At 39.1% G+C, this 16,774-nt stretch overlaps 1 protein-coding gene across 1 annotated transcript; it reads right to left on the bottom strand.

The window, feature by feature from the left end:
• LOC8084977 (senescence associated gene 20) lies at nucleotides 7,616-8,501 on the bottom strand (the record flags this gene model as incomplete). Its single annotated transcript, XM_002461218.2, has 1 exon — nucleotides 7,616-8,501. A coding segment is annotated over one exon (567 nt), but the record flags the coding sequence as incomplete, so codon positions are not given.

Below are 16,774 nucleotides of genomic sequence, written 5' to 3'. Positions count from 1 at the left end.
TTTCAAAGTCTGTTGGTCCATAGATGAGCTAGTGCACGTAGGACAATCTGATAGTCAAATGCTTGCATTTCAAGCAAAGACGAAGGATGGTTTTGTAAGAGTCATATGTCTATATATGTTGATGATTTATATCGAACCCAATCACTTGGACTAACATGCAAGTAAAAATGTTTTAGACGAATCCTAGTGTCATTGAAGGAGTCATCGTGGTCAATTAAGCGGGCAACGATCGGATGATCCGATGGAAGTTTTAGGGGCCACCAGATCATTCAGTGTTCACCGCAAATGCAGAAATCAAGTCCGGTGGTTAGGTGCTTTTGGGAGGCTATATATATATGTATGCAATTTGTTATCCATTTCATTGTTGTTAGAGACTGTTGAAGCTATTGCAAGAATATGATAACTCCATCCACCACTCAAGCACATATCAATCACATCCAAGCCACAGGATAGAGCTTAGTGTTCATCCTTGTGCGGTGTAGGCCTTGTAGCTTGAGATGTTGAGAGATTGAGCTTGTGTGCCTTTTTATCTTGGTGAGACAAATCAATTGATGTTTTGATGGCCTTCTAGCGATGTCAATCCTAAGGAGTGGTGGCACTTTGGTGCACAAGGAACAAGAAGACACCCTCCTTGGTGGAGAAGCTCTAGTGGGATGACACTAATGTGACCAGAAAAGTCGAGTGACGGTGAGCCTTTGTAGCTTGTGACACTTGTCTTGGTTGCACAAACCTTTTTAAAAAGCTCAACGCCATGATTGGGGGAAGTTTTGATGATTGTGAGTGTACCTCGGTGGACCTCTAATATGGTAAAGATTGAATTTGGCAACTGATACAATGGGAAAATAATTGCCTCATCTCTCTGAGTTTGCCGTCTCTTGACTATCTCTTTACTTACAACATTTATGCTTCAACATTGTGTTTGTCTTGTGTGGCATTTTTCTTTTCTAGATTAGAAAATGCTACTTTATAGAATTAGCTCTAGGTTACAAAACTTTTTATGGGTTATGTCAGTAGAACACACTAGAAAAATTTTGAGTACATAAAATGCTAGTTAATTTATGAGTTTGCAGTGTAGATCAAGAAACACCTATATGTTTAAGTTTGTAGAAATCAATTTATTCACTCTTAGGCCTTGGCCCATTGGACTCGTGGAGTCATTGTTTTCTATATGGTTTTGATCTCTGGGCCGTGCCAAATTTCTTGTGCAAACTAAGCCCATCTAGTGTTTTTTCTTTTATCTACTTGGTTGCTTCTTGCTCACCTCATGTTTTTTTGGCACCTGGGCTGTCAGGGAAATGCATCCAATGACATGCTGCATCTGCCTCCCCTTTGATCAATCAATAATTAATTTGACAATATCAATAGAGGGTCCCTCGGAGATCAAAGGTTTGAACAATGGAATTTATGATGTCCTTTCTGGTTCTTTTCTAGAGTCTATCTTCCAATAACATTCACATTTATTTATTATATGTATATACTCCGAATCTCTCAGTCATTCAGCAGTGTTTTTCTCTCACAATAAATCAGTCAACAGTACTTTCTGCCATGACTTATCAGCCAAACGAACAAGTATGCATGGACCGACCGATCAATGTGCGACGTTAGAGCTGCACATAAACCTGCTACAGATTACATACAGAGACGATAATGCATGATGATCTCTATAGCAAATATAATCTCCAACTGCTGATATGATGGTCCAAACCTGCCTACTAGTGATACGCCTATACTATATATAACCTTGTTTTTACTACTTATAATATATAATTGGTTTGAATTATTGGTGCCAATGCAATAAATATATGTAATAACAACAATACTGGTTCACACCTTATAAAAGGCAGATTGTGTCCTACAGAAAGGCATCAGGCAGCAAATTAAGCCAAAGATCTGGTGTTGCAGATCATGTATATACTGTGTTGTGGACGATCGGGTCAGCACTCAGCAGATCGATCGATGCGTGTGTGTGATCCGGTGAAGACGACCTCCTCCTGTCGCCGCCTCCATTTCTTTATGGAGCATGCAGATTGTGTGCACAACAAGATCGTATCATTACCAAGGTTATATATTAGGTGACAAATTAAATAATGCCATCCAGCTCCGCTACCTTTTTGTGTAGTGCTTCTTAACGTGGTACGTACTCCATCTCTCCCTTTTTAATTGGCATTCACGTTTTTGAGAAATTAAACATACTCAATTTTGATCAAATATATACAATATAATAATGTTTATTTATTTATTATACACAATTAATATCAGTAGATAGATCGTTGAATCTATTTACATAATAAAATTTATTTGGAGAAATAAATATTGTTAATATCTTCTATAAACCAAGTTTTTTTTTGAATTACACAAGTACAGACGCAGACGCTCAACATGCATATATATACATACTCACCGCTATGAACATACATACGTAAACCCTACCTCTATGAGAACCTCCAAAAGATTGTGCTGACATATATCAAGATTGATGAAGTCATCTTAGACGCCTCGCTGTCGATGAAAACGTCACTTACCACACCAAGAAGGAATCCGTTGGTGTTGGGCCAGCGGCCAGGCTGGAGAGGCCGTGTGGCGTGGCCCGCCCAACCAAGGCCCACGCAAAAGGACGAGTGGTTGTGCCGGGCCGGGCCTGCTCGCTCCCCTCCTTGTTGCGTGCTCTGCTCTGCTGCTGCGGCTTCCCTGCATTGGGTGCATGTCATCAGCAAAGACGAGATGACATCCCCTCAAAAAAAAGATAAAAGAAAAAAAGTTATCCGAAAGAAAAGCCAAGAATTGCTGATGTGCGTGGTCGTTGATACCCCTTCATATACCAGGACTGACTAGTACTAATAACCACACAAGGAAAAAGGAAAAGGAACAAGAAGCTGTTGTTTTCATAATAATGGTCATGAACGAAAAATCCCAAGCACCTCTCACCCATTTTGGCTAGCTAACTGTTTCTTGTTTTCCTCATGTGTTTGACTGTGTGAGAGTGGCCGCAGCCACAGTTTTCCGCTAATACATACATCAATCAATCGATCAGTGTTGATTCAACTCATATTCAAACCAAATCTCTCTCACAATATCACATATTCAGGGACTCACTTCTATCTGCATTACCAAAAACCAACCCAACACAACACTTTCACTTTCAGCATGCTCAGCATCAACAAGCTGCGGATCGGAGACAAAAATAATATTCCTATATATTCGGCAGCATATGCTATATATAGCATAGATGCCGAAGCCTAGCTACTCAGTATATATACTCGATCACTCTTGTAGTCTTGTTATTACATATCAGAGATGTGCACTATGTTTTATATATATATATATATATATATATATATATATATATATCGGTTGGTCGCCTAGGCGAGGCGAATAAAAGAGCTAGGTTAGCTTGGCTTAGCTTAGCTTTTGACAATGGAATGGATGGATTATATATGCTATGCGCCACCAACACCATACCTGGTGCTAAAACTTCTTCTTCACAAATTAAAGAAGGTTAATGTTGACCAAAATTATCAAAAGGGCTGATTGTGTCCAGAAACTACAACAAAACTAGCTAGCTTAGCCGGTTTTGGTAATTTGTCAAAATGCGGAACAGACTCCACCGTTGTTTCCCTCTCTCGAGACAATCAGAAAACATATAAAGATAGTTCAATTTGGAGTCTGGATTAAGAAAATGCAACTTTGAAAAAGAACAATCCAGCAGAAATAGACTTAAATCGTATTTCCAAACCGGTTAACCTGATTCTGTAAACTTCTCCAAATTGAAGATTGAACTTCACCATTGTGTTCCTCTCGTCGAGATGGTCAAAACCATATATAGAGCACCCGATTTAAGTATGGATGATGCTCTCGAAAAGAATTCACTTAGCAGAACTAGGCTAAACCAATCTTGGCAACCTCTAGTTCGAGATTGAGTAATATTTTGACGCGATTTCATTGTGAGTTCAACTAAATCACTCCCAATATAAGAGGATCATGACCGGTTGAGGTATCAACACAATTGAATCAAAATTAATCTACTGTTTACCTCTCTTCTACCCTAATCTATTTTAACTCCATGTTGTTCATCTCTTAATATGACGAGCAAGGATGGCATCCTAGACTTGTTGGCCTACCAAAGACAACCCGCCGACATCCTCACTCCAACAAAGTCCCTCACGGGTGAGAGCTTCGATGGATTTCTTGCTATCTACATCCTGCTTGATGGTATGATCGAGTTGATCGGCAATAAGTTAAGGGTCGACAGACAATTCATGCAATCCCTACCTCAGAATCCATTCATCCTGACACTTCAGTTGAACAGTTTCTCTACCATATAATGTCCTTGTCTTTGACAAAATACTTACCAATGAATTGCCTTTTGGGGAACACGGTGATAGAGCTGGCTTAATAATTGCATTTGTTACATGAAGATGGTGAACTCTTTATGTTTTAAAAAATAAGGTCCCCATGGAACACACGAGTTTATGAATTTCATAAGAGTAGTTGTTAGCCCATGAAATCTAAACAGGTCTTAAGTTTTTTATTTTGTATAAAATAGAATAGATAGGAAAGTGATAAATATCCACAAATCTTTCTTGTATCTAGGTGTAACTGATACATGCGTTGTTTTCCCAACACTGATTCCGATCGATCCTAATGCATGCCGCTGTCGTGGTGGTCCTCTTAATTCGTTGAGTCTTGAGAGTATGAGCATCGACGAAGAGACATAAATAAATATTCCTAATCGGCAGCAGAGCATATACTGTATATAGCATAGATGCCGATGATGCCTACTCACTCACTACGACTCAGCAGTACTATCTTGTTAACCCGTACTATGTATCAGAGTGCACTATGTTATCTCGATCGGTTGGTCGCCCCTGGTAGGCGAATGAATAAAAGAGAGAGCTTGCTTAATTACTATACTAGTAGCTTTTGACAAGAATATATACGATCGATGGAAATGGATATGGATTATGCTATGCGCCACCAACACCATATCGCGCGCAGGACTCTATATATATGTAACCTGATGCTGATCTCTCTTAAGTAATAATCCCTGTTAACGGCGTAGGCATGGTTTTTTTTTCCAACAAAGAAAGCTTTATTAAAGTCAAGGTCGTGAGCTGATTGTTGATACAAAGACCTTAAAAAACTTCTGGCATCTACATAACGATAACACACACCCAGCTTTATAATTTTTTTTTTTTTGGAAAAGACCAGACACACTAATAACACTCAATTTGAGGACTAGACTGTGACCCAAGTGTCCAAGTAAAGAACTTGTTGGCCAAAAAAAAAACCCCTAAGGCTTTAGTTGTAACTTGTAATGGTCTGCCATCTGCACAAGGATGCGGAGGAGAGACCAAATAGCGTGTGTGCGCGTTGGCGGAAGAAGAAAAGAAAAGAGTACACATTGCAGAAGAAAAGCAGAAAGAACTTGTTCCTGGAGCCCAAGGGGGCCAAGTTGTATATATGATGGCGTAACATAAGAAAGAGAAAGAAAAAGACGCTTTAGATATACAAGTCGCCTACCGGTTGAAGAATTCAGATTCAGATGCTAGTTGGATAAGGAAACGTTTGTGGCTTCTAGTGTGAAATGGATAGGAGGTTATTTTTGTTGTGGAGGTTAATTTAGAATTTATATAGTAAAAAATAGTCTCGAATATATGTGTAATTTATAATTTTCAAAAATAGAAAGCTAGCTACTCTTGGATTTTTAGTGGCTATATATATATAACCAATCACAGAGGCCGGCTTATTTGTAAAATAGTAAGATTATTTTTTATTTCTTTTTTTAACAAGTTTTTTACTTTATAAAATGGCTAAACAATATAATTTGATAACTAATTTTAGCCAAATTATTAGAGTTTGCTTTACTGTATAGGTGCAAGAGGCAAACAAGGATGGATGCCGAGAGTCAGAGTCACCAGATAGCCCATCTAGGCCTTGTTTAGTTCCCAAAAAATTTTGCAAAATTTTTCAGATTCCCCGTCACATCGAATCTTTAGACACATGCATGAAGTACTAAATATAGACAAAAATAAAAACTAATTGCACAATTTGGTCGGAATTGACGAGACAAATCTTTTGAGCCTAGTTAGTCCATGATTGGACAATATTTGTCAAATACAAACGAAAAAACTACAGTGTCCATTTTGTAAAATATTTTGGAACTAAACAAGGCCCTACTATCTATGCTATGCGGACAATGTGGACTGTGTGGAGTGGACGTTTGCTTGATAAACAAATATAAAATATTATCTTAAATTAGTATTTTAATTTTGATCGAATTTTATAAAGAAAAAGAGAGCCAGGACTTACATCATAAAATATGTTTTTTATAATATATTCATTTAATTATAAACTTTTTTTATAAATTCGATCAAACATAAGAAGTTTAAGTAAATTTGTTGAGAGACAGAGAAAGTATTTGTTTTAAATGAGGAATGTGGGATATAGGCGGGCGGCTAAAATCCTCATCCCGCCTGCCCACCGTCAACTTTTCTCGCCCTTTTAATTTACTTTAGATTTAGAGATTAATTAACTTTATGAAAATTAAAAATGGTGGCGGCATGGACTTGGGACTTAGACGAGTTGCAAGGCTAATAGCATGTTTGTTTGAGCTTATCAATCGAATTTATTAGTTATTAATAATATTTTTTATAATAAATTAGCGAATAATATTTTCTGCCATGATTTATGAGCTAAATAAATCATCAAGTTGTTGTTGTTGGATCACTAAAAGCAGAGCAGACCTATCATCGATCATAACCGAAGGATTTGACGAGTAATAATGTGACCTTTTTCCAAGCTCAAATCCAGGCCCGCATATATACTACGTACTATACGTTACTTACCTTGCTTGCTAAGGTAATATTGTTCGTTTAACTGTAACAACCATTAGATGTGATGCATGTGGCGACTAGTTTTATTAAGGCTTTGTTTAGTTACACTTAAAATTCAAAAACTTTTTAAGATTTCTTATCATATCAAATTTTACAGTACATGCATAAAACAATAAATATAGATAAAAAATAATTAATTGTATAATTTGATCATAAATTGCGAGACGAATTATGTAAACCTAGTTAGCCTATTATTAACAATAATTACAAAATACAAACGAAAGTGCTACAGCAACTAAAAACTTTTCACTAAAGTAATTAAGTAACCAAGCCTAACTTTGCTACTGTTGCTTCGCGGATTCATGCATTCAGGGTCAAGTTTGATATAGTGATGTCGCATCGTCCATGTTTGATGTGATCCGATTTATTAGAATCAATTGAAACTAAGGCCATGTTTAGTTCGTAAAAATTTTCAAGATTCCCAGTCACATCGAATCTTTGGTCGCATGCATGAAGCTTTAAATATAGACGAAAATAAAAATTAATTGCACAGTTTACCTGTAATTTGTGAGATAAATTTTTGGAGCCTAGTTACTCCAAATAAAAACGAAAGTGCTACGGTAGCCAAAAACCTAAAATTTTGCCAACTAAACAAGGCCTAATATACTTTTGCAGTAGTAAGCAATAATAGATTAATATACAATAGCAATATTATTATGTATTTTATAACAATAAGATATGTAGAATAAACGGATCGTACAAGATTCAAGATATACGTACGATGAATAGTTAAGCAGACAATAATATACAGAACACAATAGTGATGATAATGTTTTATTGGAGTAGAACAATACTAGTAGTAGGTTGCAGTAGAACAAAGCAGGAGGACACGAGAAGCAACGCGTCGACGTGGCCATAGATCGACGGCGGCGTACAATACGTAGGTGGATGGATACTCACGACTCACTAGTATATAGTAGGACGAAATTAAAGTGAAAGAAAAAGAAAAAGGCGCAAACCAAAATACTCCAATAATATACGACGACGACGACGACTTTGGGTGATGGATCTGATCTGATCTGATCTGATATGGATTGGAGATCAGAGGGCGAGGAGGAGGCCCGGCAGCGAGTTGGTGGCGCTGTCGGGGCGGCGGCTCTGCCACACGCACTTGGCGGAGGCGGCGACGGCGACGGCGGCGAGGCGTGTGACGGTGAGGTCGGTGTTGAAGTACTCGCGGAGCTGGGTGATCACCCCATCGGCGCCCACGGTCCAGGCGTGCACCCAGTAGCACCGCCCCTCGTGGCCCTCGGCGATGACGGTGGTGGAGGTGGTGGGGGTGGGGGCGACGAGCGCGTCGACGGAGCGCGGGACGAAGCGGAAGCCTCCAGAGCTGCCGCCGCCGCCGGTGAGGAGGCGCATCATGTGCTGGTGCTTGGGCGGGCCATGGAACCACCACTCGAGGTCGGGGGCGAGGAGCGACTGCACGGCGGCGTGGTCCCGGGCGTTGAGCGCCTCGTAGAGGCGGAGGACGAGGAACTTGTTGCGCTGCTCCGGAGTCTCGTTCCCCGGATCGATGCCTATCTCGTCGCCCTCTCCGGCGGTGGCGCCGCGCACTGGTGCAGCTCTCTCCAGCTTAGAAGCAGTAGACGCCGCCAGCTCCCTGAATTACGCGACGAGGACAGACGAGACGACGGTGGTTGGGTTGGACTTGGACCAACTCGAGGATTGGATTGGATTGGATTGGGTGTATAGATAAACAAGGCACAAGGCAGAGGGCAGAGGGAGGAGGCAGAGGCAGGCAGGTGCCTTTTATAGGCACACCGCACGGACACGGACACGCTTCTTCTGCCGGAACTTCCGGAACCCGCAACCTTCCGACTCCGGAACCCGCAATACGGGACGGGACACTGCACCTGCACCTGCACCTGCACCTGCACTCCACCCTGTCTCAGGCGCAGGACGGAGCTCACGCGCCGACCAGACCAGGCGTCTTGCTATTCCTACCTACCTCTGCCGACTCTTCGTTCAAATTTTTTTTAGGCGAAACAACATCGTAACACTTTCGTTTTTATTTGACAAGCATTGTTCGTAACTAGACTTAAAAAATTCATATTGCAATTTACAGACAAACTATATAATTAGTTTTTATTTTCATCTATATTTAGTGCTCCATGCATGTGCCGTAACATTCAATATGACGAAGAATCTTGAAAAAAAATTAGATTTTTGGGTGAACTAAACAAGCCCTCAAAGCACCCAAGAAATATTGTTATTATAATTAACGGTGCTTCTTGACGTGTTATCCACAAATTAATCTATTGTAACACACTAGTCCACCACTTCACACGCACGCTTCATCCACAGTTCCGATCCACACCATCAAACTGCTTCCTACTTTCTTGTCTTGGTACATACATAGTACAAATCAATACTTTGTCAACTTCTCCACAACACATATAAAAGCTAAATACTTTGTCCACCTCCTCAAGAAATCAAATCAGCCAAATGTTGCTTCCTACTTTTTTCCCCCGCATCCTTCGTACATAGAAGCATGCATGCAGTAGCACTAGGATTCGCAACTTCCGGTATGTTTTTCACACACATTAGTATAGCTCCATAGACCACTGTCAAGTCTAGACTCAATATATACTCCCTCTATAACCATATTAGTTGTCGTTTAGAACATCATTGTGCTTACCAAAGAGTCATTATTTAGCGGATATTCTTCCATATTTGCCCTTATTAAATAGGTGTTTATGGCTTCACTAGTTAGGTGGTTGTGTTTTAAGCCTTGTGGACAGAGTTCAAATCCCCACATGTGTACATTTTTTTTACCTGCACATGCCGCAATTAATTTCTTGGGCGTGGGCATCCAAAGCGTCAAGGGCAAATAGGTCAAAGTGCAGCTCCATGCACCTCTTGGATCAGAAACTCTATTTCGATTGGACAAAACTATTTTGCTAGGCGCCCTGGTCAGCTAATCTAGCCCCGCATATATAAGAGATATGCATACCATCATGAGCAAGCTCCTATTACACATTGCTCAAGAAGATTTTGTTGCGTGAAGAGCTCAAAGCTTTAGGGTTTGTTTGATTCTAAGGCAGGCAACCTTGTCTGGCATAAACACTCATCTCATACATGCAATTTTAAACATTTGAGGTTGAGATTGATGCCTGGAGATGAATTTGTCTAGAGGCTCTGAACCAAATCAGCCCTCGTTGCTTGTATGTAGAGCTACAACGAATAGCTAGCGATGAGTCTATAGGTGTATGAGGGCATTTAGTAGAGCTTTAGGGGCTGCTACAGGAGTAGTTCCCAACCAATTGCTCTTCGCCAAACTGCTTCGTGTGAGAAGTTACGGACAAAAATTGATGATTTGAGTTGTTTTTGCATAGAATAGATCTAGCTTCACCTAACTCTCTCTCTCTCGCTTGGCCCCAACACACGACCTTGGTCCAGATTGCCCCTAGAGATTGATGAATACTGGCGCAGGAAGGAGCAAACTCTAGCACGAGGAGGGCGTGAAGCCAGGAAGAAGATGCTAGCACGTGGAGGAGAGGGGCATATGCCTCTACACCCGGCCTTCAAAGGGGCGGCACAAGGAGAGGGGCCTGGTTGTGCAGACGAAGGTAGTCGCCGACGCGGTACGAGTACAGGTTGGGTAAAAAACAACATGTGAAGGGACACACGCCGCATGAAGAAGCCGAGCGGGAGGTTGTGCGGTGGAGAGAAGACGGAGAGAGAAGAAATAGAAAGAACTTAATGGGCTCCGTTCGCTTGTCTTATAAACCGTACTTTTAATTTTTTGCTAGCCAATAATATTTTTCTTTTATAATAAATTAGCAAAATAGTACTTTCAGCCAAGCAGGACAGACAAGGAAGGAAAGAAAGAAAAAAAAAGAGTTAGGAGGACATTATAGAGAATTGTAGTTTTGGCCACCAAGAGAAGTTCGTTGTGTTACGAAACATTTCTCAATCCTGGTAAACTGAAGCTAAAAAAAAAAGTTGCTCAACTATAGAATCTATAGCTGAAGCTATTTGGTCGAAGTATGGGCATAGTCTGTTATAATTTGGCGTTAGTGGGATCGGAAGGCGCGGGCATGCAACATGCATGCATATACTCCACGTACGGGCCACGTGCTCTCTGCAAGCAAATTAACGCAGTTGCTGGGCGTAGTACGTACGTACTAGTACGTTGTCCCCTCGATCGATCTGTCGAAGGCATGAGCATGAGATAGCTGCGCCTGCGCGCTGTCCAACAATTAATTAATAACGATCTGTGAAAACGTGATGCATGCATGCAAATGCAAGGACGGAATCGAAGGATCGGAGGTGCATGTGGATGTATAATTTGCTTTGGTTGTTGGTCATCGATCGATCATGCCTGGATTATATGCATGCAGAGCATGTGTGAGTGTGATGGAGCCGGCCTGCTGGTGGTCACCGCTCACCGCCACCATGCATTGCATGCAGATCGGCAAGGCAAGGGCAAACTCACCCGGGGGAGTGCCATCCGGCTGGTGGAGGTCCCGGCCCGGCCCGTGTCCCATCCTGTCCTCTCCTCTCCTGTGTCGTCGTTTTCTTTGAATTCATATAAATTTTTTTGTCACATCGAATTTGGAGCATTAAATATAAACTAAAAAATAACTAATTATATAGTTTATTTGTAATTTGTAAGACAAATCTTTTAAATTTAGTTTTATAGTTAAATAATAATTCTCAAATACAAATGAAAAACTACGGTAGTCAATCCAAAAAAAACAAATGATCGATCCAGCACCATCATGTCAGTCGCTAGCTAGTAGCTGATCTATTCTGAGAGAGGCCACAATGACGATGGAGAGGAGGTAGCTAACAGGCGAGGCGCGTCGGCGAGCGCGGGCAATGCCAATGCATGCATGCCCGGCCGGCCGCAATCAGAACCCATGATGGCATGGACGACGATGGTGTCTCCCTCTCTCTACAAAGTAAAAAGTTTTCGTTACTGTAGCATCATAGACTAACTAGGATCAAAAGATTCATCTCGTGATTTACAGCTAAACTGTGTAATTAGTTTTTGTTTTCGTCTATATTTAATGTTTCATACATGTGCCATAAGATTCGATGTGACAGAAAATTTTAAAAACTTTTTGATTTTCAGTTTGAACTAAACAAGACCTATATCTCCTCTTCAGACGCGCCGGCCGGCCGCGTCGTCAGCTGTTGACTGGAGGAGACAAGAGAGACGAGGAAGCTGCCCTGAAGCTTCCTTCCTTTGCCCATGCATGCACACAGCTACAGCACACACACCGCTAGCTCATCGATGGATGGATGTATGCTACGACGACGGCTCACACACACACGGCTGGCCTTCTTTAGTTCGCAAAAATTTTCAAGATTCTTCGTCATATCGAATCTTTAGTCGTATTATGGAGTATTAAATATAGATAAAAATAAAAACTAATTATATAATTTATTTATAATTTGTGAGATGAATCTTTTAAGCCTAGTTACTCCATAATTAGACAATGTTTGTCAAATAAAAACGAAAGTGTTACAGTAGCCAAAAATGAAAATTTTTGTGAACTAAACGAGTGCTGTGCATGTGCTGTTGCAATAGCGACGCGACGCGAGGCGACGCCTCCTCCGATCATAGATCACTACTATAGCTAGCTAGTAGCTCTAGCTGAATCATGCCGTGCACTCTCATGCATGTCTCAGCAGCCACATGGACATCATGATGCATCCCAGCTGGCCTGCCCCGGCTCCCTGCATGTACCATGCATTTTGATGGATTCCTGATCACTCACACCACGTCACCTCTCCATCTGCCCTGCCCACAGATTATATATAATACACACTACTCTACTGCACTGTACTAGGCCCTATTTAGACTGGAGATGAAAAAAATTTTGGTGTCACATCGGATGTGTCGAAAGGATGTCGAGAGGGATTTTTATAAAGTAATAAAAAAACAAATTACATAGCTCGTCGAGAAACTGCAAGACAAATATATTAAGCATAATTAATATGTCATTAGCACATATGGATTACTGTAACACTTAAGGCTAATCATGGACTAACTAGGCTTAAAAGATTCGTCTCACGATTTTCAACCAAACTGTGTAATTAGTTTATTTTTTTATCTATGTTTAATGTTCCATACATGTGTTTAAAGATTCGATAGGATGGATGAAAATTTTTTAAGTGAAGAACTAAACATGGCCTAAACACAAGTGCATCAGCCACTACCCGGAATAGAATAGAATAGAGTGCTCTCTCCCTATTTAAATTGGAGATGAAAATTTTTTGATGTCACATCGGATGTGTCGGAAGGATGTCGGGAGGGGTTTTTTATAAACTAATAAAAATACAAATTAGTCTAAAAATTACAAGACAAATCTATTAAGCATAATTAATCTGTGATTAGCACATGTGGGTTACTGTAGCATTTAAAGCTAATCATTGACTAACTAGGCTTAAAAGATTCGTCTCGTGATTTTCAACCAAACTATGTAATCAGTTTTTTTTATCTACATTTATTGTTTCATGTATGTGTTCAAAGATTTGATGGGATGGATAAAAAATTTTTGGGTGCGAAACTAAACAGGGTAAATATAGTGAATTCTGACCATTATTGAATGAAATAAAGGAAAGTACGTACAATAGATACATGTACCCTCACTAACTTTCTAACTTATTGGAATTTGATTTTATTCCGTATGATTAGATGGTGAACTCTCCATGAGTAAACATGCATTATCTTTTTATTAATCCTCAGTTGAACCGAGTTTGAACTTGAGATCTCAACATTTACATTTCCGTGAGCACGCATACTAGCAGCTACGCCAAAATGTAATTATGTAACTAAAGTTATTTTTAAATTACACATTTTTGAATCTTATATTGTATTTTGCCACTCAACAATATCAAATGAAACAATTGTTAACTGCCTACAACTTTGGTGTATATATATATATATATATATATATATATATATATATATATATATATATGATCTCTTTATACTCTACGGTTTGATATAAAATTTATTTTAATCAAATCTTATAAAAAAAGTTATGATTTTTTCATATAAAATAGTGATTATTATAGGTTCATGTCACGAACCGGCAATGAAAGGTGGACTATCACTACTAGTTGAAGTCTGAACTATTCGATTGAAATCATGAACCTACGTGATACTCTATAACTGCTGGTTCTAAACTTGTTCGCTTAAACTTATCAGCTGAATCTGTCAGTTATTCAGCAGTGTTTTTTCTTACAATAAATTAGTCAATAATATTTTTTGTCATGGTTTATCAGCCAAACAAGCAAGTTCTAGGAGAGATCGAATAATGAAGAAAGCCTACAGTACACGCACAATTATTTGTACTCACTCACACGTACTATACCACCTTACGCTTACGAATGAACGATTCGGAGACAGACAATACAATACCTTGTTGACAATGCAAACTTGCAAAGGTGTCCAGATCCTCCGCAAGTGCAATTTGATGTGCATGCGTACATGGGCTGATGGGGAACACAACACACACCTATCATTCAAAGCTAGCGATAATTATGTTAATGGATCGGCCGAAAATAACACGAGAGTCGAAATCTCCAAAGTGTCAAAGTGATAGCTAAATATATAGTATACGGAGTATATAGGTTCCATCACACAACACAAGAAAATGTATGCATGTTAGCCGCCAGTACGTAAATAGTATGATTAGACAAGAGTGTTTATGGTTTCCTTTCCTTTTCTTGCTTCGATCAATGCAAGACTAAATACTACTACTTATTGTGGGCCAGAATCCAATGCGTACGTACGTGCGTATATACTAAGGCCTTGTTTAGATCAAAAGGTTTTGGATTTTGATATGTAGTATTTTTGTTTTTATTTGACAAACATTGTTCAATTATAGAGTAACTATGCTTAAAAGATTTGTCTCACGATTTACAGGCAAACTGTGGCCTTGTTTAGTTCGCAAAAAATTTTCAAGATTCCCCGTCACATCGAATCTTTGATTGTATGCATGGAGCATTAAATATAGACGAAAATAAAAACTAATTGCACAGTTTACCTGTAATTTGTGAGATGAATCTTTTGAGCCTAGTTACTCCGTGATTGGACAATGTTTGTCAAATAAAAACGAAAGTGCTACAGTAGCCAAAAACCAAAGTTTTTGCAAACTAAACAAGACCTGTGTAATTAGTTTTTGTTTTCATTTATATTTAATGTTTTATGCATGTGTCGTAAGATTTGATGTGATGGGAAAATTTGAAAAGTTTTTGGTTTTTAGGATGAACAAAACGCCTAACTCCCGTGAAATATAATGCATTCATGTCTATTGGATCACTGCTCAAATCATATGGGACACATCTGCATATGATGCATGCATCATCCTTCTTGACTTCTTATGTACCAACCGTCATCTCATATCTCATATATACGATCGAGTAAATAAGTACGCGGTCGTAATTTGTACACATATGCGTGCATATCCGATAAGTTGTTACATGCATGAGGTGATTAGTTGCGTGCATATCTTTCAAATTGCTGTTGATGGTTGCTAAATTCATTAAAAATAGCAGTTAGTAGTGACCAGTACTCGTTTTGTCCTAACGTATTCCCGATCCCCCGGAACCTACTTACTCTTTAAATCATTATTTAGAAAGTCATTTGCATAAAAATTATTTTCTATATCTTTTCAATCTCCAACAGTTTTGCTAAATCTCATGCGCACTCTAGAGAGTCATTCTTGTCTTCTATATTTGGCTAGCGAAAAATCCGGAATAGACAATGGCTATATTTAGATGACCATTTAGACAAGCTATTGGAGAGTAATTTTTCATCAAAATCTCTATTCCTAGCATTTAGTAAGAATATAGAGAGTCTCTTGGAGATGCTCTTAGTACTCCTACTAACCGCTCGCCATTATGCTAGCTTTACTAAGTCCGTGAAAAAGAAAAATTTTGGATATCATATCAAATATGTCAGTATACATTTAAAGTATTAAACATAGACTAATCAAAAAATAAATTACATAGCTCGCCTGGAAACTACGAGAGACAAATTTATTAAACCTAATTAATCTATCATTAGCACATAACAATTACAACTAATCATGAACTAATTAGGCTTAAAAGATTTGTTTCGCAATTTAGAATCAAATTATGCAATTAGTTTTTTTATCTACATTTAATGTTTCATGCATGTGTCGAAAGATTCAATGTGATAGGTAAAAAGTTTTTGGTGGGAAACTAAGAGCAACTCCAAGAGAGTTGATAAAAATAGACGGCTAAATTCAAGATTTAGCCAACCTCTAAAATAGGAAATCATGTAAAAAAATTAAAATCTCCAACAGTCTTTCTATACGGCAAATCATATGGCTAGCGGGACATGCAAGCTATATTTACCATGCGAGAACTTCGGGATAAATGACTTGCTATTTTAGCAACCAAATACAATAGCTGTTGGACTCTCTTTTCTCTCCCAAAATAGCCAAATATAGAATACATAACATGGATAGCTCTTCTCTTGGAGTGCTCTAAGCAAGGCCTAAGTTCATCGCCGTTTCAAACAACACAGTTTTACATATATGTCAAAACTGCAAAAAAAAAACACTAATATCATTAACACATTTTTGTAGCTAGCTAGGGCAAGCGGTGGTTTCTTTTTAGCCAGCCTTGCATATGCATCCTTATATATTTCAGTTTCAAATAAAGCTGGACTTGATGAGTAAATATATTGTCAGATTTTATATATTTGGTTAGTTGTTAACTACTAGTAGCAGCTCTTTCCAAATTTCGCCATCAATACCATCTCGAATTTGTCTCTGATCCAAGGGTACGGTAGCTTCAATTCGTAACATCATCAGCTAGTGCACTTTTCTTTTTATATAGCTGTAGTATGCCTGTGTGTATTTTACATTATGAGTCAGCAGTGACCAAAG

The sequence above is a fragment of the Sorghum bicolor genome, chromosome 2 (assembly GCF_000003195.3).
Source record: "Sorghum bicolor cultivar BTx623 chromosome 2, Sorghum_bicolor_NCBIv3, whole genome shotgun sequence".
Taxonomy (NCBI): domain Eukaryota; kingdom Viridiplantae; phylum Streptophyta; class Magnoliopsida; order Poales; family Poaceae; genus Sorghum; species Sorghum bicolor.
The sequence above is the reverse complement of the archived record's forward strand: the minus strand, read 5'-3'. Positions and strand labels throughout refer to the sequence as shown.